Source organism: Chlorocebus sabaeus, chromosome 2 (assembly GCF_047675955.1).
Source record: "Chlorocebus sabaeus isolate Y175 chromosome 2, mChlSab1.0.hap1, whole genome shotgun sequence".
NCBI lineage: Eukaryota > Metazoa > Chordata > Mammalia > Primates > Cercopithecidae > Chlorocebus > Chlorocebus sabaeus.
In genome coordinates, this window is record NC_132905.1 from 50,052,094 (window position 1) to 50,078,550 (window position 26,457).

The 26,457-nt window shown below is 39.3% G+C and overlaps 1 protein-coding gene across 6 annotated transcripts in view; it reads right to left on the bottom strand.

Annotated features, from left to right (window-relative positions):
* Positions 1-26,457, bottom strand: part of MACROD2 (mono-ADP ribosylhydrolase 2) — a 2,124,972-nt gene that overhangs the window by 360,104 nt on the left and 1,738,411 nt on the right. Inside the window, exon 1 of one of the 6 annotated variants that reach the window (XM_073008411.1) lies at positions 22,680-22,975. The exons of the other annotated variants lie outside the window; for them this stretch is intronic. Coding sequence (XP_072864512.1) covers positions 22,680-22,712 — 33 coding nt within the window. The 5' untranslated portion in view covers positions 22,713-22,975. Of the gene's footprint in view, positions 1-22,679; positions 22,976-26,457 lie in introns of those variants that run through there. 6 annotated transcript variants of the gene reach the window in all.

Below are 26,457 nucleotides of genomic sequence, written 5' to 3' on the forward strand. Positions count from 1 at the left end.
GCCTGTAATCCCAGCACTTTGGGAGGCCGAGATGGGCGGATCACGAGGTCAGGAGATCGAGACCATCCTGGCTAACATGGTGAAACCCCGTCTCTACTAAAAATACAAAAAAAAATTTAAAAAAATTAGCTGGGCATGGTGGCGGGTGCCTGTAGTCCCAGCTACTGGGGAGGCTGAGGCAGGAGAATGGCCTGAACCCGGGAGGCAGAGCTTGCAGTGAGCTGAGATGGCGCCACTGCACTCCAGCCTGGGCGACAGAGCAAGACTCTGTCTCAAAAAAAAAAAAAAAAGAAAAAAAGAAAAAAGAAAAAAGAAAAGAAAAGAAAAAAAAAAGAAAAAGAAAGAAATCAAAGACGACACAAATGGAAACACATCCCACACTCATGGATGGGTAGAATTAATATTGTGAAAATGACCATACTGCCAAAAGCAATGTACAAATTCCATGCAATCCCCATCAGAATACCACTGTTATTCTTCACAGAATTAGAAAAAAAAATTCTAAAATTCACATGGAAACAAAAAAGAGCCTGCATAGCCAAAGTAAGACTAAGCAAAAAGAACAAATCTGGAGGCATCACACTACCTGATTTCAAACTATATTACAAGGCCATAGTCACCAAAACAGCATGGTACTGGTATAAAAATAGGCCCATAGACCAATGGAACGGAATAGAGAACCCAGAAATAAACCCAAATCGTTATAGACAACTGAAATTCAACAAAGCAAACAAAAACATAAAGTGGGAAAAGGACACCCTTTTCAACAAATGGTGCTGGGATAATTGGCTAGCCACATGTAAGAGAATGAAACTGGATCCTCATCTCTCACCTTATACAAAAAACAACTCAAGATGGATTAAAGACTTAAACCTAAGACCTGAAATTATAAAAATTCTAGAAGATAACAGTGGAAAAACTCTTCTAGACATTGGTTTAGGCAAGGATTTCATGACCAAGAACCCAAAAGCAAATGCAATAAAAACAAGGATAAATAACTGGGACCTAATTATACTAAAGAGCTTTTGCACAGCAAAAGGAACAGTCTGAAGAGTAAATAGACAATCCACAGAGTGGGAGAAAATCTTCACAATCTATACATCTGACAAAGGACTAATATCCAGAATCTACAATGAACTCAAACAAATCAGTAAGGAAAAAAAACAAACAATCCCATCTAAAAATGGGCTAAGGACATGAACAGACAATTCTCAAAAGAAGATATACAAATGGTCAACAAACATATGAAAAAATGCTCAACATCACTAATGATCAGGGAAATGTAAATCAAAACCACAATGTCATACCACCTTACCCCTGCAAGAATGGCCATAATAATAAAATAAAAAACCAGTAGATGTTGGTGTAGATGCAGTGAACAGAGAACACTTCTACACTGCTGGTGGGAATGTAAATTAGTACAGACACTATGGAAAACAGTGTGGAGATTCCTTAAAGAACTAAAAGTAGAACTACCATTTGATCCAGAAATTCCACTACTGGGTATCTACCCAGAGGAAAAGAAGTCATTATTTGAAGAAGATACTTGCACATGCATGTTTATAGCAGCACAATTCACAATAGCAAAATCATGCAACCAACCAAAATGCCCAGCAATCAACAAGTGGCTAAAGAAACTGTGGTGTGTATATATATCCTGTGAGAGAGAGATATATATATCTCCTGTGATATATATATATATCTCTCTCCTGTGATATATATATCTCTCTCCTGTGATATATATATATCTCCTGTGATATATATATATATATATATCTCCTGTGAGATATATATATATATATATTCCTTTTTATGGCTTTTTATATATTTTTATATATTTATATATATATTTATATATTTTTATATATTCCTTTTTATATATTCCATCATATATATGTATGATGGAATACTATGCAGCCATAAAAAGGAATGAATTAACAGCATTTGCAGTGACTTAGATGAGATTGGAGACTATTATTCTAAGCGAAGTAACTCAGGAATGGAAAACCAAATATCGTATGTTCTCACTGATAGGTGGGAGCTAAGTTATGAGGATGCAAAGGCATAAGAATGATGTAATGGACTTTGGGGACTCGGGGGAAAAGAGGGAGGGGGTCAAGGGATTAAAAGACTACAAATATGGTACAGTGTATACTGCTCGGGTGATTTGTGCACCAAAATCTCAAAAATCACCACTACAGAAGTTATTCATGTAACCAAATACCACTGTACCCCAATAACTTATAAAAATAATAATAATCATAATTTTTTAAAAAGGAAAGAAACAAGTGGCAACATGACCTTTAGGAAAGAAATCAGTGAGGATCAGTGGTGTTGTCTTGTTTTTAACAACTGGGTCTCAGTTTTATTTACTCATTTTTCACCATTTATTGATGGCTTGGTGTAGCTTAAGTTTCCAGATTCTGCTCGGCTTAACAGGCCAAGTAGCCAGCAGTAAGTGTGAGAAGAGAGCAAGCTGGGAAAGTAGAGGAATGGAAATCTCTATCAGTTGCCAACCATCAAGTCTTGCCCTCAAGAATAGTTATAGAAAGTGAACCACAGGAGGAATGAATCCACAGGTAGGAAACAGCAAGATACTCCTACATAACTAATAGGATACAAGACACTATCTCTTGGTGTGAAGCTCAGAGAGAAAAAGTGACTGGGATCTATTTCACAGAGAAACCAATGAGTTCACGCATAATGTTTGTTTAGCCCAAGAAACAGAAATTGTCATTATGCATTTCTGAAAATTGTCAGTTTGAATCAAAGAGAAGAGGGTTTCCAGCTGTATTAGTCCATTTTCACACTGCTATAAATAAGTACCTCAGACTGGGTAATTTATGAAGAAAAGAGTTTTAATTGACTAACATTTCTGCAGCTTAACAGGAAGCATGACAGGAAGGCCTCAGGAAACTTACAATCATGGCGGAAGGCAAAGGGCAAGCAAGCACGTCTTTAACATGGTGGAGCAGGAGAGAGAGATTGGATTGGGAAGTGCCACACTTTTAAACCATCAAATCTTATGAGAACTCACTCACTATCATGAGAACAGCATGCAGGAAACTGCTCCCATAATCCAATGACCTCCCAGCAGGTTCCTCCCTAACACATGATGCTGCAATTCAAGATGAGATTTGAGTGGAGACACAAAGCAAAACCCTATCACTAGCTAATATATGCAATGACCTTTGGGTGGGTAAAATTAAGGGAAATGATAGGATCAAGTATGAAGTGTGATGTCTGCTGAGTCATAAGTGAATCATATTACTATTACTTTTGTCATTAGGATTTGAGGTCCTGTACTTCTTTACCATCAACAGGAGCCAAGTAGGTCCCACCACCCTACCCCTGCCCTCGCCTTCTTTTCTCTGCCCTTCCAGGGCTCTGAAGATAAAGGAAAGCATTGCTCCCAGAAATATAACTGCGCATTTGGGACCTCTGCTCTTGAATTTGCCTGGCAGCTGGGCTTACTTGGAGTGAGAAGCACAGTTGTTCACAGTTCTGCTGTCATCTGCTTGACTTTCCAATTTTCCCTCTCAACCCTGGAAGAGGGTGAAGCAAGAGTTCAAAGCTATTGCTGAGATAGAAAAAATGGCCCCTGTGCTCAGTCTATGAAGTGACAGTGGGTGGATTCTTTGGAAAGACAGGTATGCTGGCTCTTGGGAAGCCTAGCAGGTTTGTGTTCATCATCCCCCTGGTGAATTTACCCTTGTAAGTTTGATTTTGCCATGGGCCTGAGAGAAGTCTCAATCCATCAATCAGTAGACATTCACTGAGTGCCTACCGCATGCCAGGCACTGACATTACCTAAGTTCAGGAGGTGAATGTGTTCAATCAGGATGGCAGTTGCTTAACTTATAATGAGCAAAAGCTGTCACAGGAACTGGAATAATCAAAGTCCATCCAATCAGCATACTCACTCCGTGTGGCCAAACTACACAGGAAACCCAACTATAATTAGAGTGTCTCTATATGATCATATAATGAAAAGTATCTAGGAACCAAGGCCTGGTACTTGAAAACTATATGATCAGAATATTCTCTGCAGGTGAGCAGGTTTACAGGAGAAATTAAATCATGATTAGAAGGTGTTTGGTGAGAACAGATTCAGAAAAACAGCAGTTGGAGTCATTACATGCTCAGTGACATAGGATAAAGTGGTCAGAAACTATCTCATAACTTAGCCAGTGGGATGAAAGAACCCCAAAAGCAGAGGCTCTCTCTAGGCTGGGCAGCGAACAAGAAGTACTGGGCAACACACATGTTTGCTTTTCAACTCTTCTCTTTCCAGCACTGTATGGCTCCATAGTGAGCGCCAGGCACCATGCTAAACACATTCCATGCATTATCTCGTTTAATCCTTGTCTGTGTCTCTACTTAGAGAAGGCTTCCCCAACTTCTCACGAGCCACAGGACTGCTATATTTTCTCTTGTCACCATCTAATGTTCTAGTTATATTAATTTGTTGACTAGTCATTGATGGCTTCCTCCAAAGGATACAGGTCTCAGAGGGCAGCAGCATTATTTTCTACATAGATGTAACCCAATGCCTAAAATGGTACCTGGCACATAGTAGGAGTTTATTATATAATATGTTTGATACACGAAAGCATAAATTAGTGGGTGGATATTTGAGTAAACAGGTGGATGTATTAATTTACAAATAACCTGAGAGGTAGATAATAGCATCCCGTTCAGCAGATTGAAAAATCAAGGCTATGATGCTTATGTTACATCCAAGGTCAGGCAATTAAATGGAGAGCAGGAATATGACTCAATTCTTATTGAGTCTAGTTGCTCTTAATTGCTGCTCTATTTCTTTGGGAAAGTTGACATATCCAGGAAGTTTTCATCTGAAACTAGACCCCTTAGAACTCCGAAGTCAGAGCAATTTTCCCTCTGTCAGTCCTACTCACTACTTTTGTAACCTTGACCAGAGAAGTTGCTTAATCTTTTGGGGCCTGCATTCTCATATACCTGAAGTAGGAATAAAAATACCTGCTTTGAGACTTGCTCAGTCCATCAAATAAGAGATTATACACAACCTTCCCACTTCAAGGATGGCTGCAAGGACAAAAAAGAAAAATGACATAATAAATATAAAGGTCCCTGCAGACTGTAATACTAGGATGAGTTATTACTACAAAGGCTCAGGGAAAAGAGGGGAGATGGAATCTTGGTTGGTCATGTCATCACGGTCTGTTTCAGATTTTGAGTTTTTAGAAGGCAAGACCACAGTTGTTTAATTTAGTGTATACAGAACATTCCACTTATTCAGGGAGGCATTATACTAGGGAAAGGGGTGGGTTCACGGTATTCAAAAATTCATACTCACAGTTATTATTAAAAAGAAAGGATTCTCTATGTGCTTTTATTCAGCCCATGGCTTTAAATATCATTCATGTGCCTATGTCTTCCAAATGTATTTTTCCAGTCCAGTCTCGTTCCTCAACATTCAGATCCTTATGGTGGTGCCTTCATCCTATATCCAAATGCCAACTTGGTCTCTACTGTAGCCAGATTAGAGATATCCCATACCTGGCATGACTAAAATGGAACTTTAACTTATTTGTTTCTCATCTTCATCTCAGTAAATCAAACTACCATAGTGCCTCCTTTTCTTAAATCAAATTCCTAAGAATCATCCTTGATTTTGCCCTTTCTTTTGTCCCTTGCCACCCCAGATTATCCTGTAAAAGCTGTCTATGCTACCTACAAATTTATCTGCCACATGCCATACTCATTGTCAATATCCTAGAGCACCATTCATCTTCCCTCACCTGCGGTGTTGCTGCAATTTCCTCCTTCCTGGCTGCCCTGACTATATCCATTCTCCCTGTCTCCAAAAGCATTCTGCACACAGCAGACACAGATCTTTCACAGATGTAAGTCTGGTCACCTGCTCCTCTACCTAAAACCATTTGATGTTTTTTCATTGCACTCACAACTAGAGTTCCTGACCATGGCTTGCAGGCTAAGCTCAAGCTGATTCTCACAGCCTGATTGTGATGGTGCTGTCCTCAGTAATGGTGAATGGAGGGGTTGTGCCTTTGGTTGGGATAGAACTGATTATCACTGAGGACAATACCTTTTGCTGGCCCCATGGACTGACTTCTGATGTGAACGCTGTGAATCTCACAGGGCTTTCTCCACGATATCTTTTCATAATCGTCACCAAACATTAGAAAGTTCTCCTTTTGGAGAAAGTGTTTAGAGGAGACAAGGTGTCCCCTGCTCCCAGATATACTCCCACCTGAGACGCTGGGGGTTTGTACCCTGCCTGCCTCTCCAATGTCCTTTCAGACCACTCCTCCCCCGGGGCTCACTCGCCTGCTGCCTCCCATGTAGTCTTTGAGTGTACAAGCTTATTCCAATCTTAGAAATTTTACTAGACGTTTTCTTTTCCTGAATGCTTTCCTCTGATTCTTCATAGGGCTAAATCCTCCTTCTTCAGATTGTACTTCAAATATAATCTTCTCCTTCAGATCTTTGCCCATCACCTTGTCTACATGAAGCTCCCCATTTGTTCTCTATCACAATCACAATGCTGTTTTCTTCCCCCACAGATCTTATGAAAATCTGTTATCTTTTTAATTTATGTTTGTCCAGGTTTATTGTGTGACTCCATGCTCTAAAAGCTAAGGTCCAAGGAGCAGGGCCCAATCTATCTTTTTTTTTTTTTTTTTTTTTGAGATGGAATCTCACTCTTGTCACCCAGGCTGGAGTGCAGTGGCAGTATCTTGGCTTACTGCAACCTCCACCTCCCGGGTTCAAGCAATTCTCTTGCCTCAGCCTCCTGAGTAGCTGGGACTACAGGTGTCCACCATCATGCCCCGCTAATTTTTGTATTTTTAGTAGAGACAGGGTTTTGCCATGTTGGCCAGGCTGGTCTTGAACTCCTGATCTCCAGTGACCTGCCTGCCTTGGCCTCCCAAAGTGCTGGGACTATAGGCGTGAGCCATCGCGCCTGGCACAGTCTACCTTTTTGAACAACGTCCTCCTAGTATCCAGCAAAATGACTGGCACATTTTAAGTGAGCAATAAATACTTGTTATTTACAAAAACACATCATATGATAAATGTCAGTGATTGGCATTAGCTGCTTATTAAAAAGCATTACTAACCATTGTTAAGATTTCACCTTACATTTTTCATATTTTAATGACCATAAATACCCCCTCTATCTTTTTTGTGTGTGAATTCCTTGCCCTTGCCTCTTCACATTCATATGGCATAGGACCCATTGAAAAAGAAAAGGCAATTTATTTGAGAATATATATGTCAAATTCACTTTCAGAAAGTTTGTACATATTGTATGCATCAAAATAACTGTAGAGGCCATTTTCGTTTTCTTCCATATATCAAAGTATTTTTAAAACTTATATTTAGAAGAATATGGAATCACAAATCTATGGCATTCAATATTCTTCGCATATTGAAGCAAATCGAGCAGCCCTGGGAATCTGTACTCTGAACACACCAGATTCTTCACTTTTTTCTAAACATCTCAAAGCATGTTCACTTATCTATGAGTTTGCTTATGTGTTTCCTCCCTGATACATCTGCTGTCAATATCAGATTGCTCCTTCAAGACCCATTTCCAATACTGATGCTTCTGTGCATTGATGCTTCACTGGTTCCTGTGTCCCAGGGAACACTGGCTGACCTGAGGAGGCTTCATCTGTTCTGTTTGAGGAAGATTCAGAGTATGGTATGACAAAAACCTCAGAAAATGCAAATAGGAATATATGACAATGTCCAAAGGACAACTGATCTCCTTTTTTTTTTTTTTTTTTTGTGCAATTTTTAGTGTTTCTTAGATCTCTTACAGCAGTCAGCTGTTCACATTGTCATGCAGCAAGGAAATATTTTACTATAAACCTAAATTATTTTCCTTCCTGATAATTCATTATTTTTTGCTTGTTAAAACTAAACTCATGGCAGAGACCATGGCCTCAGGCAATGGGCATGACAATTATAGCAGGACAGAAAGCAAATGATGGGAAATTCTTGCTGAAATTTCCACATTGACTTTTGAAATTCCACAGAGAGACAGTAAGTTGAGAGAAAGGACATTTGAGTTTCAAAAACCTGAGTGTATAAACAACAGATGAGCAGCCGGCTTTCCTAAACTTAACCAAAAAAAGGGGAATGCCGAAGAAGAGATCTAAGGAGTTCAGTATAGTCCTTTTCCACTGTGCTCCCCACACTTGCACCTCCTGTTGCCACCACCCAGTAAATGTTTTATGTGGCAGGAGCATTAGAAATTGCCAATGAGTCCAGGGCAATTGGAGAGGAATAGAAATTTGTAGCCTGAAACTTGAAAACCAGGGTATGTCAAGAATACAAAGTCTAAGTCAGCCTTCCTGCACCCCAAGCTTCCTGTGGTCCCAGGGAGCACTGCCCAACCTGAGGAGGCTCCACGTGTTCTGTTTGAGGAAGATTCTGAGTATGGCATGACAGAAACCTCAGCAGATGCAAATGGGAATACAGGATAATGACCAAAGGACAACCAATGTCAGAATAGAAAGTCAATGACCGGTGTCCAGATGCTCCAAGGCACTGTGCCCTTCCATTTTGGATCTTATGATGATGATGTTGTTGATCACCATGATAGTAACAGGAAGAGGAGGAGGAGTAGCAGCAGCTGCTATCATTTATCATGTGCTTACTATGTTGTCAGCACTATGAGATATATATGTGTATGTATATATATGATTTCATTTAATTCAATTCTCACAGTGAACTTCTGAGAAAGGTATTATTAAATCTATTTCATCAATGAGATACAGAGGCATAAATATATAAACCAAGTTGCTCAAGACATACTATTATTAAATGATAGAGCTGCTTCCTGGGCTGGAGTTCCAGAGAGAGGACTAAGAGGAACTATTCTGAAGGGGCTGCATTTAAACTTGAAGTGACTAAGAAAATCCTGGGGTTGGTTAGATTTTGTGTTGCCATCACAGAATGGAAAAAATGGAAAAAAAAAATAGAAACTAGCTTTAGAAATATAAAATGAAGAAAGTTCCTTGGTGATTTTTTTTTTTTGAGACAGGGTCTTATTCTTTCAATTATGATATCCACAACAAATTGTATTTTTTTTTTCTTTGAGACCGAGTTTCACTCTGTCACCCAAGCTGGAGTGCAGTGGTGCGATCTTGGCTCATTGCAACCTCCAACTCCTAGGCTCAAGTGATCTTCCTGCCTCAGTCTCCCAAGTAGCTGGGAATATAGGCGTGTGCCACCATGCCCGGCTAATTTTTGTATTTTTAATAGAGACAGGGTTTCGCCATGTTGGCCAGGGCTGGTCTAGAACTCCTGGCCTCACATGATCTGCCTACCTTGGCCTCTCAAAGTGCTGGGATTACAGGCATGAGCCACCATGCCCAGCCAACAAATTGTATATTTTATTTGACTAATAGCTGTGGCTTTTTGTTGAAAGCTGCTTTCTACTACCGATTCTATTTTCAGCTGACCCTTCTACTGCTTTATGTATAGTGGTCACTAAATAGGTAGATATAATAAGCCTATTTAAATGAACTTTTTGCAATAATGGCATTTTCCTGGCAATCCCCTTCCCCATATAGACCTCATTTTCTAAAGTGATTTTCAACTCTTTTATACAACTCTCAAAGCGTTTTTGTGTTGAAGAATGAGAAATCCACTTGAACCCTGAAAACCTCATGTTCCTTCTTTTACGGGCATCTAATAAATTACCACCGGAAAATATTTTCAATTTATCCTATTTTTCTGTCTCTATTCAAACAGTGAAAATGTCTCAACCTCTAGTTTACTGAAAAAAAATATGGCATATTGCACATTTAGGAGAAAATGACATCAGAGTTAAAGTTTAAACCCATCAATCATCTCATTGTCTTTGGGCCAACTCATCATTTCCATCTCTGTGACTTTTCCCTTGTAGGTCATGCCCTATTCATTTCATCCTTCGTTATTTCCTTCCTTTGTGAATATACAGACGTTTACTGGTAACTAATAAGTGCCAGGCACTGTGCAATGGATAAAGTGGTAAATAAGACACGTACTCTGCCATAGAAGAGCCAACAGTCTATAGGAGGAAATCAAGGCCTAAACAGTCCATTTCAATATCAAGTAGCAAATTGACCCCATCAAAGTGATGGGGTCGGTGCATGCAGGCTTCTTGGCCCCTCAAAAAAGAGCAACAAACTGAAATTGTCAGAGGGCTGGAAAAGGTCACAGGAAACTTTCTGAAGAAAGTCCTAACTTGACAGAACTGTGATGGCAAACTCACTACCCAGGCAGTAGTGGAAGGGAAAGAGTTCCAGGTGAAAGCCTAGAGGTTAGAAGGTCATGGTTTACTGGAAGAAACCATATTCAGCACAGCTGCAGGACTGGGCAACTGTGCTGTGATGAGAGATGAGTCTTCCCCCTTGTCTAGATTCTCTCTAGATTCTTGGGAATCATTCCAGTAAAGACTTCTCCATGAAGCCCTCTCCATCTCAGTTCTCAATGACCTCTCAATTCTTCTCTGAACCTTCTAAGACTTTATGCACTTCCTAATAAAACCTCCTTCAGAAATCTGTGTTCACTTCCTGGTGTAGCAGAGAAGGTTACAGTTATCTTTTCATGTTCTTTCGAAACGCTGGTTGCACACAAATAAAAGAAATACAAAACAGATCATTATGATTCCTTCCCAGCCCATCTCCATCACGATACCTTCCTTCCCTTCTCCCTTAAATGCCAGAAAATTCAAATGCTCGTAGTATAGATTTAGAGTTTCTTAACCTTCGTGGTACAAGGTGCTAACTAATTCCATGCAATCCCTTTCATAAATATGGGTATTTGACTCAATGCATAACATTTATATGTATATTTTTATATTAGAATGCACATATCACAGAGACTTTATTTTATTAATGATCCTTATATGACCAGTGAGAATAATAATAATAATGTTACCCATTATGATTTATTTTAAAAATAAGCTACTTTTTTAGAGGAAGTTGCATAAATTCTGGAGTTCATTTTACCAAAAATTTCATAGAGCTTATAAATGAGTATCCCAAAGGATTTGAGTGATTTCCTCTCTTTTCACCTAAAGCAGATAATTTTCATCCTTTTTGCATCAAACTAATAATGCTATGTATGCTCTAACATTTCTGTATAAACATGTGTGTTCAATTTTTTTCCTAAGCCAAGAAAATTTTTTTAAATGGCCATATCTTAATTTAAAAAATAGTTACACTTTACTTTCAAGTGCATACTATATTTCTTTCTACAGCATGTGTTTTCCCACTTACAACACGGAAAAGAAACTTAAAAACCCATGGATTCTAACCCAGCTCACAAGGAAATTTCCTATCTATAATTCTTTATCTTGCAAAATCCTTAATTGAACTGTTAAACCTTATGAGTTGGTCTTTTATTAAGCCAATATGGATCAAAAGTCAGAATAAATGTCCATTTTAAATGAGCTTACCCTTGTGATTTATGAGAAGGTAGCACTTGTATTAAACAATTTTCACAGATGATTGTGGTAGCCTTCCTAGCATGCTCACTTCAAGCTGACAGTGCTATTTTCCTCTGATCAGAAGATCTCTCCCTCACAATTTGAAAGAGCCTCTGGGGTGTTTTTTTTAGATATGGCATTTTGCACTATCTGATTCAACTTATGTCTCTCCTATCTATTGACTGTCATGGGGTCTAAATTTTTCTCTAGACCTAGCTGATCCCTGCCTTTCAACCTTCTTTACATAGTGAGGAATGGCATATGGCCACAATGAGGATGACACGGCCTCTGTATAGGAAGAAATCAAAAGTCAATCTGGGGTGGACCATCATTTCCTGGAGCTTAAAATAAGAGGTCATTAGAATATAATAGGAAGGAATGGGATAGAAGAAAACAAGAATGAGGAAAACGATCTAAACAAGTAGAAGGATAGTTTAAAATGGAAGTAATCCTGAGGTCATCAAATTAATATTTCCTTTATTTTGAAAAGAAATCATCTGTCATTTGGGTGGCAGGAAGATGATGGACCACCTCCTTCATTCATTCATGCACCATTCATTTTGAAAAGACACTAATATTTCATTTTAATGATTCAAGTAATAATGATAACAGCAAACTAAGCAGCCAGGCGTGATGGCTCACACCTGTAATCCCAGCACCTTGGGAGGCCAAGGCCGGTGGATCACTTGAGGTCAGGAGTTCGAGACCAGTACGGCCAACATGGTGAAACCCCCACCTCTACTAAAAATACAAAAATTAGCTGGGCGTGGTGGCACATGCCTCTAGTCCTAGCTACTCAGGAGGCTGAGGCAGGAGAATCACTTGAACCCGGGAGATGGAGGTTGTAGTGAGCAGAGATTGTGCCACTGCACTCCAGCCTCAGCGACACAGTGAGACTTTGTCTATAAAAACTAACAAATAAACAAGTAAGCTGAGGGATGGTAAATGACTTGCTCTGGGTCCCTCAGATGGGTGGCAATGCTGAGATAGGAATAATTTTGCTTCCAATACAGGGTTATATTAATTTTCCAATAATTTTATATGCTTTGAAAGTATTTTCTGTTTTCCAATGAGCAATAAAGAAAGATATTAAATGGGATTACCATCTTGGTTATTTCTGAAATAATTTCTAGGATGTTGTCAAAAAAAAAGAGAGATTGAACAATTCATTCTTGCAATGCTTTGTGGAGAGAAGGAGCTTAAATGCTGTATTTTAATACAAAAGATTGCCCAAAGAGGCATTGCATTGTAAAGTAAGTGCCACGAGAAGATTAACTACCATGCAGGTTGCACCTCTGGCAGAGAAACTCAATGATTTCTATATATAAAGTTCATAAATGAAAGTGCTCATTTATTCATAATATTCTAACATATTCCGTACTGTTTTTCTAACAGAAGCAATGCATGGCCTTTTAGTTTTATGCCATTACTTAAAATATTTGGCTAAAATCGTTCATCAGTCTCTGATTCTATTATTACACTCAAGAGTAGGTTAACTGCTATCTCCTGGGGTCATTTTTAGCAGGAAATATTTAATAAATTGCTACCGGAGCATGATATCTGGCAGGGAAGACATGACTTAGAGTTTCTAAAAGATGACTAATGTGAATTATTTCCAGAACATAAGATGGCAATAACAACAAAAAATGACAGAGCTTGCCAAGTTAAACTCATTTTACCAGCAAGGTACTTATTTTCAGAGAATGATCTCTTTTCAAAGTTCTTCGCAATGTAAAAAGCGGAAAGCCAATAAGCACAGGTGCTTTAACACAAACAGAGCTGCAGGGAAGGGTCATGTTTTCAATAGTCAAATATGATAAGAAAGTAAAATTTTAAATGTCTTGTTTGCTAAAATTCCACCTGTATGGCTAACCAAGCTTCACGTGGAATGAAACACAGTCCTCTCACTGGTTTCAAATACTAAACTTGAACTTCAGTCAGCTCACAAGTTTCTTCTTGTAAAAATGAACAAAAATCTTTGCATTTAGACAATGGCTATAATTCTTGTACCACTCCACTAATCCTTACTCTATTATTGAGCAATGCCTTATATAGAAATCTAATCATCCTCACAGCCTCTGTGGAATTCCTATTTATCTATTTTGACCAATTAGCATTTCCCCATGAGCTGCTCCAGTTCCACAAAACCAAACTAAGCATTTAAGTGGAGTCCAATTGTATGTTATCTTACTGTTTTGTTCAACTAAAGTCTAAAAATCTTTCCTATTAAATCCTCAAATACAAAAAGAAATGGTTGAAATGTAGGTTCCTACTTTTATGTTTCTCTTTATTGTACCTCAGAACTTAGCTCTGCCCCTGAAACTAGATCTGCCCTGATGAAGACAAATCATACCCTCTTTTTATCTGGAAATGGCTCAAGGACCTCAGCACTTACTTAGTCTCATAGGTGGCTACGTATTATGAAATACATATTCTCACAGGATTGACAAAATAGGTGCTATCATAAAAGTAAAAATTCATGATGATGCAATTCTGCAAAGACTCTGAGCCAAAAATACCAAGACTTTTGAAAGGGCTATTCAGAAGAATGGCCACCAATCTATCACCTTGTGAATCACGAAAATGGACAATGATAACGTACAAAATAATGTCTACACTTCTTAGTCCCAAAAGCCATTCTATGATCTCTAGTAATAGAAAAGAAACATGTTGGCAGTTGAACAGGAGTCCTTGTAACTCCGTTTTTATTCCATTACACACCTCATGTAACATTCAAATTTACATAGAAGTCGTCACGATGAAACTCTGATTACTTTAAATGAGAACAAAAAAATGTAATTGAATGGCCATAAGAAAGGCAATGTCCTTATCATCACAGGAAAATGATACAACACCTGCAATCTACTGGCCATTCTATCTCCCCAGCTCTATGTCCAATATGAAAATGAGCACTGTTTTGTACATCTGAAGCCCCAAACAAATTAGGCCACACCTAATGCAGATGATGCAAATGATCTAAAATGAATTGAAAATATGTATCTTCTCCTCCAATCACATTTTATTTGGTCTTCAACGAAGAGCTACAACATCAGGCCTAAATTGCTGGGTTGCCTTTTGAAAGACTTCAGCAGGATGGGGGTGATCTTTTCTGAGGAGCACTGTTTTCTCACCTGTCACTAGGCCCCCCTGCTTTTGAATAGCCCTTTATACTTTGTCATTCCCTTCTGTATGTTTCTGAGCATTAAAACAATGTCCTAAGGTAGGTAGTAAGAGAGAGAAAATTATCCACAAATTACATATGAAGACTTGGCTGGAAGAGTTTACATGAGCCATCTTGAAGTCAAACTTTAAACCAAGAGTACAAGACCCAAGTAAAGTTGAACTTCAAGCGTAGAGTACAAGACCCAAGGGTGCACTTGCCTGTGCCTTGGTAAAAGATTGGAGTGGACGTTTTCACTTCATTCCCAAAGACTTGGGAGCATCTTCAAACATTATATTGCAACTGTATTGAACTGAGGTGGCAGCCTGAGTTTGTGACTTGTCTTTCTCCTAAAAACGGACAGCAGAATGTACATGCTCCTTTGTGGTACACTGGGGAGTATCAAGTGATGAGTTTTATTCAAATGAAAATTTTTCAAAGGCTGAAAGTTTCCTCCTTTTTTGTCTTTAATATAATGATCATTGCCCCATTTTCAGCCTTTTTATTGCTCTGAAATCATCAATACGTTCTATTGTTATGATATCATCACTCATCTTATCTCCCTAGTCACTTAAATGTCAATATCTGGTTTGTTCGCACTAATCTCATGACCAAAATAACAACAAACTTACTGACCTTGAAAACACCTCTGATAAAATCATTAAAACCACATACTGTTTTTCGGGGGAACTGGAGGCCTACAGCAGGCTTCACACCTCTGGATGTTTGCTGATTCCTGAATTCACAATGGTTAACTCCAGCGTCTCAGCTCACAGGTAGTGGCCAATCAAGGTTATACAACAGTGTAATTCAGCATTTAAACAATGGATAACTTTATTTTTCTCTCAATTTTGTGCTTTCACAATATTCCAACAAGTCATGATATAGGTCGGGTATTCTGTCAGGACAGTCCCTTTCCTTTCTCTTCTTCATAGTTTCTTGTTTAGTTGATGAGAGGAGAAGGAAGCAGCAGTAAAATCCTCACCAAACTGTCAACGAGGTACGAATGATACTACTCGAAAGAACCTTGGGCTTACAGACTTGATACTTTATTTCTATTTATTGAACAATCATGTGGAGAACTCTTTTCTCTCCACCTCATTTTTCCCTTTTGGTCAATTGGAAGCACCGTCACTGCAAAGGGAAATGGTGATATCCAATGCTAAAGCCATCAACCATGATATTCTCATGCACTTTTTGTATGAGACAAGGAGGAAGGCACAGGGAGCAGGGAATAGGGTGCCAGTTACTTGGAGGACTTGACCTTGCCTGTCCCCATGGGTTCCACAGTGCATCCGTGTCTTTAGGGGCAGGGCTTCCCTTTCCACTCTGACCGTAAAACATCATAAGTTAAATAAAAATAAGATTCTTGCATTGGTTAAAAAAGAATAATTTCAGTTGTCAATATCTGCTTAATAAATTGTTCCAAAATGTAGTGGCTTAAAACAACATTTTATTTTCTCACATTTCTGCAGGCCTGGAATTCAGATGATGCACAGCCGGAATCCTCAAGGTGGGCTCTTTGCTCCCAAGTGCGGTGCCTCCACTGGGATGGCTCTCCGAGGTTCATCTGTCTGGAGCCCCAATTTTCCTCCAATGGACGAACTCCTCGACTCTCCTCTATGTGATGTCAGGGCCTCTGCTTCTTTGCACGGTCCCTCTGTGTGGTCTTTCCACATGGTCTGTTGTAGCAGGGTAGGTAAGCTTCTCACAGGGCAGCTCAAAGCTCTGAGAGTACTAAATCAGAAGTTGCTACACCGTCTTAAGGCTGAGCTCCAGAACCTACACAGCATCACTTCTGCCACATTCTGTTGGTTTAAGCAAGTCACAGGCTCAGCCCAAGGGGAGAAAACTGCACAGGGCATGAACCTTGGGAGGTGCAGTTCATGGGGGCCACCAAAGCAGCTAGCTGCCAAAGTAAGGGAAAGGGAGTTGGGGTTCTTGAGTGTTCTTTGCCTGGCGTGCCTGCTATGAGCAAGGCGCTCCTTCCCTGACCACCCCTCACCCTTCTTTCCCTTGGCCACATATGTGCTCCCTGTTCAGTGGCGTGTGGAAGCCAGTTTGTCAGAGCTGATTTTGTACATCTCTTTTTTTTTTTTTTTCAGATGGAGTCTCACTCTGTCACCCAGGCTGGAGTGCAGTGATGTGATCTCGGCTCACTACAACCTCCACCTCCTGGGTTCAAGCCATTCTCCTGCCTCAGCCTCCCAAGTAGCTAGGACTACAGACATGTGCCACCACGCCCGGCTAATTTTTGTGTTTTTAGTAGAGACGGGGTTTCACCATGCTGGCCAGGCTGGTCTTGAACTTCTGACCTCGGGTGATCCGCCCGCCTTGACCTCCCAAAGTGCTGGGATTACAGGCACGAGCCACCGCACCCGGCCTGTGCATCTGGTTTCAACTCCACATTCAATGACCTCACTTTGGAAACTTGAAATTGGCCATGATGGGAATATTCCTGTTATAGAAAATTGGAAAACACTCCAAATCAGAGCTTGTCATGCTGTTTGCTTTATTGCTTATTTTAGATTATCAGTTTCCCAACACACCACTGTGCCCACTCCACTCCCATCCTGCCATACCTTCCTTTCTATCTCTCAGTTAGGCTCATAAAGGATGCCCTGATAATCATGAAAGGTGTTTCCCTACCATGAGTAGGATCATTATATAGTGAACTAGGCATGGGCTTTTTGAATTTTATTTATTTATTTGTTTAAAGATGGGGCCTTGCTCTGTTGTCCAGGCTGGAGGGCAGTGGCACCATCATTGCTCACTGTAGCCTCAAACTCCTAGGTTCAAAGGATCTTCCCACTTCAGCCTCCTGAGTTGCTGGGATTAAAAATGTGAGCCACTGCACCCAGCTTAGATATGGACTTTGGTTTACACACTAAATCAATTTCAAATCTTAGGTCTATAATTTACTACTTGTGTGTTCTCAGGCAAGTTATCTAACCAGGTAAATCTCAGGCAAAATATGTAGCTGAGAGTTTGCAGTAAGTTGAAATACATTTCTTTCTTTTTTTAAGATGGAGTCTTGCTCTGTTTCCAGGCTGGAGTGCAGTGGCATGATCTCGGTTCACCGTAGCCTCCACCTCCCGGGTTCAAGCCATTCTCCTGCTTCAGCCTCCCGAGTAGCTGGGATTACAGGTGTCTACCACCATACTCGGCTAATTTTTGTATTTTTAGTAGAGACAGGGTTTTACCATGTTGGCCAGGATGGTCTTGATCTCTTGAACTCACGATCCACCTGCCTCAGCCTCCCCAAGTGCTGGGATTACAGGCGTGAGCCACCATGCCCGGCTGAAATACATTTTTATAAAGTAAAAATGAAAATCTCAAAGGTTCAGTATTGTTAGTTCTGATCCTTCTCCTAAGGATGTTTTTTGGTTGGTTGGTTTGTTGGTTGGTTGGTTTTCCTGAGGGTGGGGTTTGAAGCACCATAGAAAACAATGAAACTGAGGTTTGGGCTGGGGTTCTGGCCAGCCACACAGTGGCCAGTGTTCTCTTCTCTATCCACAGCTATTCCTGGTAGTAGCAGTAGTCACCAAAGGCTCTACCTGGGAGAGCAGGCACGGTGCCCCAGCTTTGCTGCAGAGCTATCTGGACCTGCCTTCATGGGGAGGCTGCATAAGTGATGGCCACAGATGTCAAACCTGATAGGCCACTCCCCTAACACAAACCGCCACCCTGCTTCACCCCTGCATGCCCGAGTTTCCACCATTGATTCATTTTTGTGAGCCAGACAGTCTCACTGGAGTTGCCCTCTAAATTTCCTAGATGCTTTTATCCCAGAACAGTAGGAAAGAGAGCCCAAAAGGTCTTGCTTATCTAGGATAAAAATTAAACATTTACAAAGAGATTACTACAATAGTCCAAAAGACAACTTATTCTCCAAAACAAAACTATAGCCTTTAATAGCTCTGTACTCACAAAACGCATAAAAATGCATTCTAGAAACTCATTTCATTTAACACAGCTAGTAATTATCTTTTCACACTAATAATTTTAACCTTGAGGCACTAGGATAATATAAATATCCCAAAGTCATCAATTTATATGCTATATTATGCAAATAGTTAGTAATCATTCAAAAATTTGACTTAGACTGCATCCCCATCAAGGAGATGAACCCAGTGCATTTATTTTCTTCACTAAGTGGTGGTGGTGTTGCCATATCAGGAACTGGCTCTCTTTATTTATCAGTATTAGAGCTTGCCATTCAATAGAATAGCACATAGAAACATCTAATCATGATGAATAAGTAAGGTCTGCGGCATTTCAAATTATAAACTTATGGCTCTGATACATGGGCTGAAAAATACTGAACATAAGCCAAAAAATGTCCATTGAAATGACTTGTTTTCAAGGAAGCTGCTCACATTTCACAAGATCCATGGAATACTCACAGCAGATACAGTGCAAAAAGTTAAAGTGCAATAAAACAAAGTGAATATACAGCTTCAACTGCCCCATAAATGTAACAAGAGTTCTGGTTTTGATTATTTTGACTGGAGGTAGGGTGGGAGGGAAGATATGTTGAGTAAATTAAATTTTAGCCCCACAAGCATTTGCAAGATATATGACCAATCTGCAAATAGATGTGGTTTTTGGTTATACTATTTAATGAAGTAGAAAAGAAAAATAGATTTTTGAATTTTAGCCCATGATATTAATCTAGCTTGCTAGAAACACAGTGGGTTTATAATCAATATTTACATGGGCATTGCCTGTCTAAATTGACTTTTAAGTGGAATGTTCAAATGCATGACTCAAATCACTCTTAATCATTGTTAAAATTAAAGCCAGGTACTTTAGTTAGAAGGTCGTGGTGTCGTATTTTTACAGCTTTTATGGAGGCATATAAGATGCAGATTCCTTTAATAAAGAAAGGGTAAAAAATTGTACAAACAGGTAAGATGAGCTTAACGTGAATAAAAATAGAACCCGGATTTTTCACATAATTCTATATCCACAAGCTCAAGAGTGAGTACAGGAAATAAAATGAAAAGCAGCAAATTACTCCCTTCATTGTATAACATATGTAGTAGATTACTGCCAATTGATACACAAAAAAGGAGATAGACTCATGGGTACCTTGTTAACCTAATTAAAGCTTCACGGATACATAGGTTTCTCAAGACTGAAGTTTTGAGGCTCCGTTGTGTTAATGAATACAAAAACTAGCCTGATCACGGGAAATGTCATCACTGCCACAAGAGGTTACATTTGTCCTCAGCAAGTTCCTGCAGGTTATGTAACAAAGATGACTTCTGTTCTAATGATCATTCATACAATTTTAAAATAATAGTACTTCTGAGGCTGCTGCTGATTGATCTACCACAATTTTCAAACCTTTAGCAGACCTCAATCTTCTCTTTTTTTAATAAAGTGCCTTAGTCATACACTGCATTGAGACTCAAATTCATGAATCATTGTAAATGACACATTTTCTTATTAGCTGATATGGTAATTCCTCCAACATTCACAATTTTTCAAATTGCCTTTAAAAGGGTTGCCAGTGCTAAACTGTTAAAGATATGGCTTGGAAAAATTTACCATAAGCAAATGCATTGAAGAACTTTGAAAATTCAATGTAGCTGGCTTTCTAGTGTCACAGATAAAAGTAGATTAATAGTTTAATTAAACACGTTAGAGGCTCTGGGTATTGTAGCTATTACACCTTTGACCTCATGGGAGGCTGTCGACAATGTAGGGAGGGTGAGTACTGAGGTTACATATTTATGATGTGCAGCTGACTCAAAAAGTGTACTAAGCTAGACAGAACTTGTAATTAACCAAAAGATCCAGTAAATTATGAGATCAATAAAATTTCCTGGGTGCCATAGTTTTCAGAAGTAGTTAGTGCATTCCTAATTTATTGGCAAAAACTTCATGGACTTGCAAGGAAGATAAATAAAAATGCCTGGATGTAAAAATAAATATGTATGCTTGACAAATCTGAAATACACTGTTTACAGCTAATGAGGAGGTGACTGTGCATTTTGCTTCATGTTTTATATCTAGAGCAGGGCAGAACATTAAAACCAATATAACTGATAACCTTGGTCCAAACAGCATAAGCCTGCATTTCCCATTATTCCCCAGAGATGGAATTAATTAGTGCTTGTCAAAACCAGAGCAATCCTCTGCCATAAAACTAAAAGTAATGGAGAGGCCACGAATGGCTTGGCTCAACTCCAAAAATATTTCTCATCTCTTTAGGAGAAAAATAATGCACACATCTATATATGCAGTATATCTACTTCTTTTATCCTTGATACCTCAGAAACACACATACCACACACACACACACACACACACACACACACACTTTTTGGCTATAGTTCGACAAATATGTGTAAAATGCCTACCATGTGAGGAAGCAGAGAATAAAAAGACATTAAGGGTTCACAGTTTAGTGGGCAGCAGAGACTGATAGAGGGCACATTTCAACTCAAGGTGTTAATGATTATGGGAAAACATGCCTTGAGTTATGGGGACTCAGAGGGGCACCTACCTGAACCTGTCAGGGAGGTCAAGGAGAAGAATGGCTAAGTAAGGGGCTTCTAAATGTAATGATAATTCTATTATTGATGACTCGCCTATTTCACAAATTTTTTCATAAAAGTGGTTAAGATGCCTTCACACCCATTGCTGCTCCCTGTTGGACTGTCTTCCCTTACCTCTGTATCCTAACTAGCTCATCTGCATCCTGCAGGCTCCAACTCCAGGGCCGCCTCTCCAGTGAGGCCTCTTGTAATTCCCCTCCCAGTTTACATTTAGTTGCAAACCCTTCCCCTTCCATTCTCCCTTATAGCATCTTGTCCCCACTATGGTCTTACTATATTTTGTAATTATTATAATTTTTTTACTTTGATGATTATTTTTGCTACTCAGTGTGGTCCGTGGATCAGCCACCTCTGAGCTTGTTAGAAATGTGGAACCACCACCCCAACACCAGATCCTACTAAATCAGATCTATAGGTTCACAAGATCTATAGATGATTCATATGCACATGCAAGTTTAAGAAGAAATAACCTAGATGTACCCTCCTTTACATTTCAATACGGTAGCCACAAGTCACATATGGCTACTCAAATTAAAATTAATTACAGTTTAAAAATCCATTTCTCACTAGCCACATTTCTCATACCAATAGCCATGGTTAATGTACTGGACAGTACAGACACGGAACATTTAAGGGCAGAAATTTCTATTGGATGTGATAGACTATAAGCTCCTTGAGATCAGGGCTGTTTTTTTTCCTCCCTACTGAGCAACCAGTAAACTAAAGTAGTATACCTAGAACACTGAGGAAATGCATGCAAAAGTTTCTCCTAAATATCTTAAATGAAAATATGCTAAAGTACTTCAAAAAATATTTGGCCCACAGAAAGTGAAAAATAAATCCTATTTCCCTTCCCCTTTACATGTGATATTCAAAATATCTCTGGGACACAGACCATGAATAGGTGCTAAGCAGGCTACATCATAAACTAGCAAGCTTTTAAAATTTTTTCTTTTTTTTTTTTTAAAATAGAGATTCTTGGGCTTCCACTTATGAAGACCAGGATTTAGTGGAACTGAGGGTTCATACTTCTGACATGAGTTAGCCACCTATTTTTAGATTTGAGACTCTGGATAGTTGAAATTCCATTCTTTTTACAGGAGTTGGTTTGATTTCACTCCCTGATGAGTAACTGATAAAAATAATTGGCAAGTGTTTAAAAATGATGTAACAGAATGTTCAGAAGCAAGTTCCAGAAAACTTAACTCAAGCTGTCTTAAGAAAATAAAAGACAATATATAGATTCCTATATCTGAAAAGGTCAGGGTGGGGGTTAGAAGAAAATGTCAGAAGGATCCTATATCTTCCCCTTTTTCCTAATTTCCTATACATCAGGTTCATTCTGGAGCTCCATGTGGTAGAGAGACAGTGGCTGTATTAGTCTGTTTACACACTGCTAATAAAGACATACACGAGACTGGGTAATTCAGAAAAGAAAGAGGTTTAATGGACTCACAGTTCCATGTGGCTGAGGAGGCCTCACAATCATGGCAGAAGGGAAAAGGCATGTCTTACATGGTGACAGGCAAAAAGAGAACTTGTGCAGGGAACTCCCCTTTATAAAATCATGAGATCTCGTGAGACTTATTCACCATCACAAGAAGAGCATGGGAAAGACCCAACCCCCATCATTCAATTACCTCCCACTGGGCCCCTCTCACGACATGTGGGAATTGTGGGAGCTACAATTCAAGATGAAATCTGGGTGGAGACACAGTCAAACCACATCAGTGGCCAAGATCTCCAGGGCTCTCTTCCAAGTCATAATCAGCAGGAAAGGGCAGATGGCCTCTGTTTCAACAGCCTCTGAAAGTTCTTTTGCATGTCATTGGCTTTGGCTGGAGAGTTTGCCGCTCTGATGCATCACCATGGCCAGGGGAATATGTCATGTGAATTGGCCAAGCCTGAGTCACATGCCCACCCATGAACCCATCCCATCTGAAGAACCTGTAGTGAGAATGAGAGCAAGGGTATGTTCCCCAAAAGAAAGTCAGAATGGATTTGTCAGGAGAAAAGTGAATAGATTTGGGGTGACAAAAACAAACAACAGAAGTCTACCACATGCCATTTAACTTCCTATGAAATGAATGAATGAATGAGTGAATGAATGACTCTGCTTTTGTGCATGTATATGTGTAAAACAGAACAGATTTTGAAAATGAACTAGCATGCTTAACTAGCACTACTAATCACCATTTATGGTTATGCAAGTTCTTGACATGAGAAATGAAGAATTTCTAACCTAGACCCAAAGCTAATATAATTATAAATATGAAGTCATTAAAATATCTATTATTTCATCTGTGCAGAGACCATTCATAAGCACAAACCAAAATCTACTCCAGACCCAAAGGAGACTCAGTTTCATGTCACCAGTGTAAACCTTACTATTTCCTTTTGAGTTAAGCGGCTTAGTGAGTCCTGGATCCTTCTCAGCATCCTGTGTGTCTGTCTGCTACAGTGGGTCAGAGACTCGGGATACTAACTGGTCTTTACATCCCTGCAGGAATGATTTCTTTACAAAATATTGTTTTGCTCCCTCTCTGGGACAATATTTTCAGTTGATAAGGCACGCTGGGACAAAATGAAATAATTCAGTCCAATAATTCAATGTAAAACTACAAGCCAAGACTGCAGCAGTGGTTGCAAATTTTCAGAATCTAATTTTGAGACAAGCAGCTCACAGACTCAACTTCACTTGTTGTTAGCACTCACAAATTGTAAGCGTAAGCATTCCGCCTTGAAGCAGAGAAACTGATCCACAAGGTGTTTTGTTCAAACACATGTTCCCATGATTCCATCTCATATTATTGATGAAGACTCTCTAGATATCACTTGGTGGACAAGTGATATTTCTTAGTCACAGGATACTAAAGCTGGAAGGGGCTCTAGACACCAACTAGTCGGTATTTTCAAACTTTTTTCAATTAAGGATTCTATGAACGTAAGCATGGGAGAGGCCTCTCCTCATGTTCTTTATGATGTACGGTAACACTTTTTATTAGCACTGTTCAGAGCCAGTGAATTTCCTTTCCATGGGAGATGATAAAAATGGCCACAATATCCCCATCCCTTACATTCTTATCTTTGCCATCTGGTGTCATAGATCTTTCCACCAACAAGTGGGATGTACTCCCTTATCTCTTAAATCTGGCCATGTCTTTCCTGGGCCAATGGCTCATTAGAAAACATGATGAAAGTAAAAGCCTGCAAAGAGGATTGGGGCTTGCCATCTTGCTGTTTTAGGAACTAAGGTACCATATGAATAAGTCAGAGTACCGCTGGAGAGAAGAGGCCAAATAGAGGAGAAACATTGCGCTCAGCCAAAACCATAATGTAAAGCTGATGCTATCCTGGGTTATCCAGTGGCAAGCTAAGGGACTGGCTAACAACCATTGAATGATAGAGCCCAGGTAGAGATCAGCTGAGCCAGTCCATACCAGATCATGAGCTACATTAAAGGGTTGCTGTTTTAAGCGACTAAGTTGGTTTTGTTATACAGCAAAAACTAGCTTATACATTTTTCTTTATCATAAAACACAGCTCAGATCTTCAGGACCAAGATAAGAGAAGTGATAAAACTAATAGCCAAGTGATCATGTGACTATTTCAAAGTCAAGTCTTCGTGGATCCATGGCTGAAACCTTGACTTCTTCACTTCCAGTCTTTCTTTCTTTAGACTTGCAGCATACAATATGATATTCAATACATATGATATTGATATGATTTATATGAATATGATATTCAATATATTGACTTGCATCTCTAAATGAGGGTAATAGAAGTACTGACTTCTAGGCTGTTGTGAGGCTTCAATTAGGTAATGCACACAAAACACATAGCACCAAGGCTGTCACACAGTAGGTGCTCAATACGTGTTTATAAAGGAAAACATAAAGCCAGTTGTTGGTAGCACTGTCCATCTCCAGTCTTCGCCCAGCCTATTCTCCCACCTGCCCTCTATGCCCCTGATTCTAAACTCTACTTCTTGACAATTTTCTTAGGTCTTCCTGGTTGGGGACATTTTGATTTAGGACATTCCCTTGGCTTTGGCAAATAAAATCCAATTTTCCTTCCAGTCTTGGCCTTACTCTTGCTAGACAAATTCCCTAATGATACCCGTTCTCTCCATTCCCTAATGACCAGCTCAAAGTGCCCTTCCAGGAAGGAGGATCATATATTAGGCTTAAACCTAATCATAGGAGGCTTTCATATTTTCACTTGGATTAATAAACTGCGCCCTAAGGAAAAATCAGGGAGCAGGAGTTGGGGGGAGTGATGTGGTTACTGCATTTCCAGCTAGGAGACACTGTGACATTACTGACAGTTTTCAAGAGTAGGAAAGATCCAGGGTACATAAGTCGGCTCAGTTTAAACCCAGTGAAAATATCTTAGCATTAGAAATAAAGCCTTGGCAATCACATAATGAAGGAAAAATATAAAAACTTACACCCTACACATTTCATGTGAGCAATAATACTTACTGAGGCTGGAATAAGCAATCTCCTATCATCCTACAGAATTATAATGCAGCAAACAATATTGTCAACAAACCAGTGGTAATTATATTGGTACTTTGACCTCATTGCACTCATGTATAATGTGTTTCCTTTTATTCAAAGATCTGTTACATCAAGCTAGTTAGTTATGAGAGAAAAGTAAACAACACAGTTGGACCTCACTTTTTTCACTTGTTAAAGAAAAGTTTGGAGTATATGTTGTTTTAGGTCCTCTCTAGCTCTAAATGCTGTAGTTTCTCTAAATTTCTTTCCTGTTCTTAGGTTTTTAATGTTTATGTGTAGCTAGATATTTGCTATTTCTAGGTCATGCCCTACTCAAATACACCTTCTTTCTGTAAGCATATTAAAAAAATGAAAAGTCATTTACAGGAGCCTACTAGCTAATCTATGTAGAAGGAATGATAGAATTAGAGAATCACCATTTTGCTAACCCTACTGGATTGATTTAGATAAGGCTCATCAATGGATAATACAAGCGTTAGGTTTGGGTAAGCAAGCTAGGAAATGATGACAGTGTCAACTCATAGATTACTTACTAATTGAAAAGGAGGGAGAAAATGTATCTTCGTAATTGAGATAATTTTGTAACAATCATCAAAATCAGGTGACCAAACACGGCACCACTAATAACAATGGGAACCTCTTGATGTGAATGAAATGCAAAGCATCACCTATGATTTTTATTTTTTATTTTATTTTTGAGACAGAGTCTCA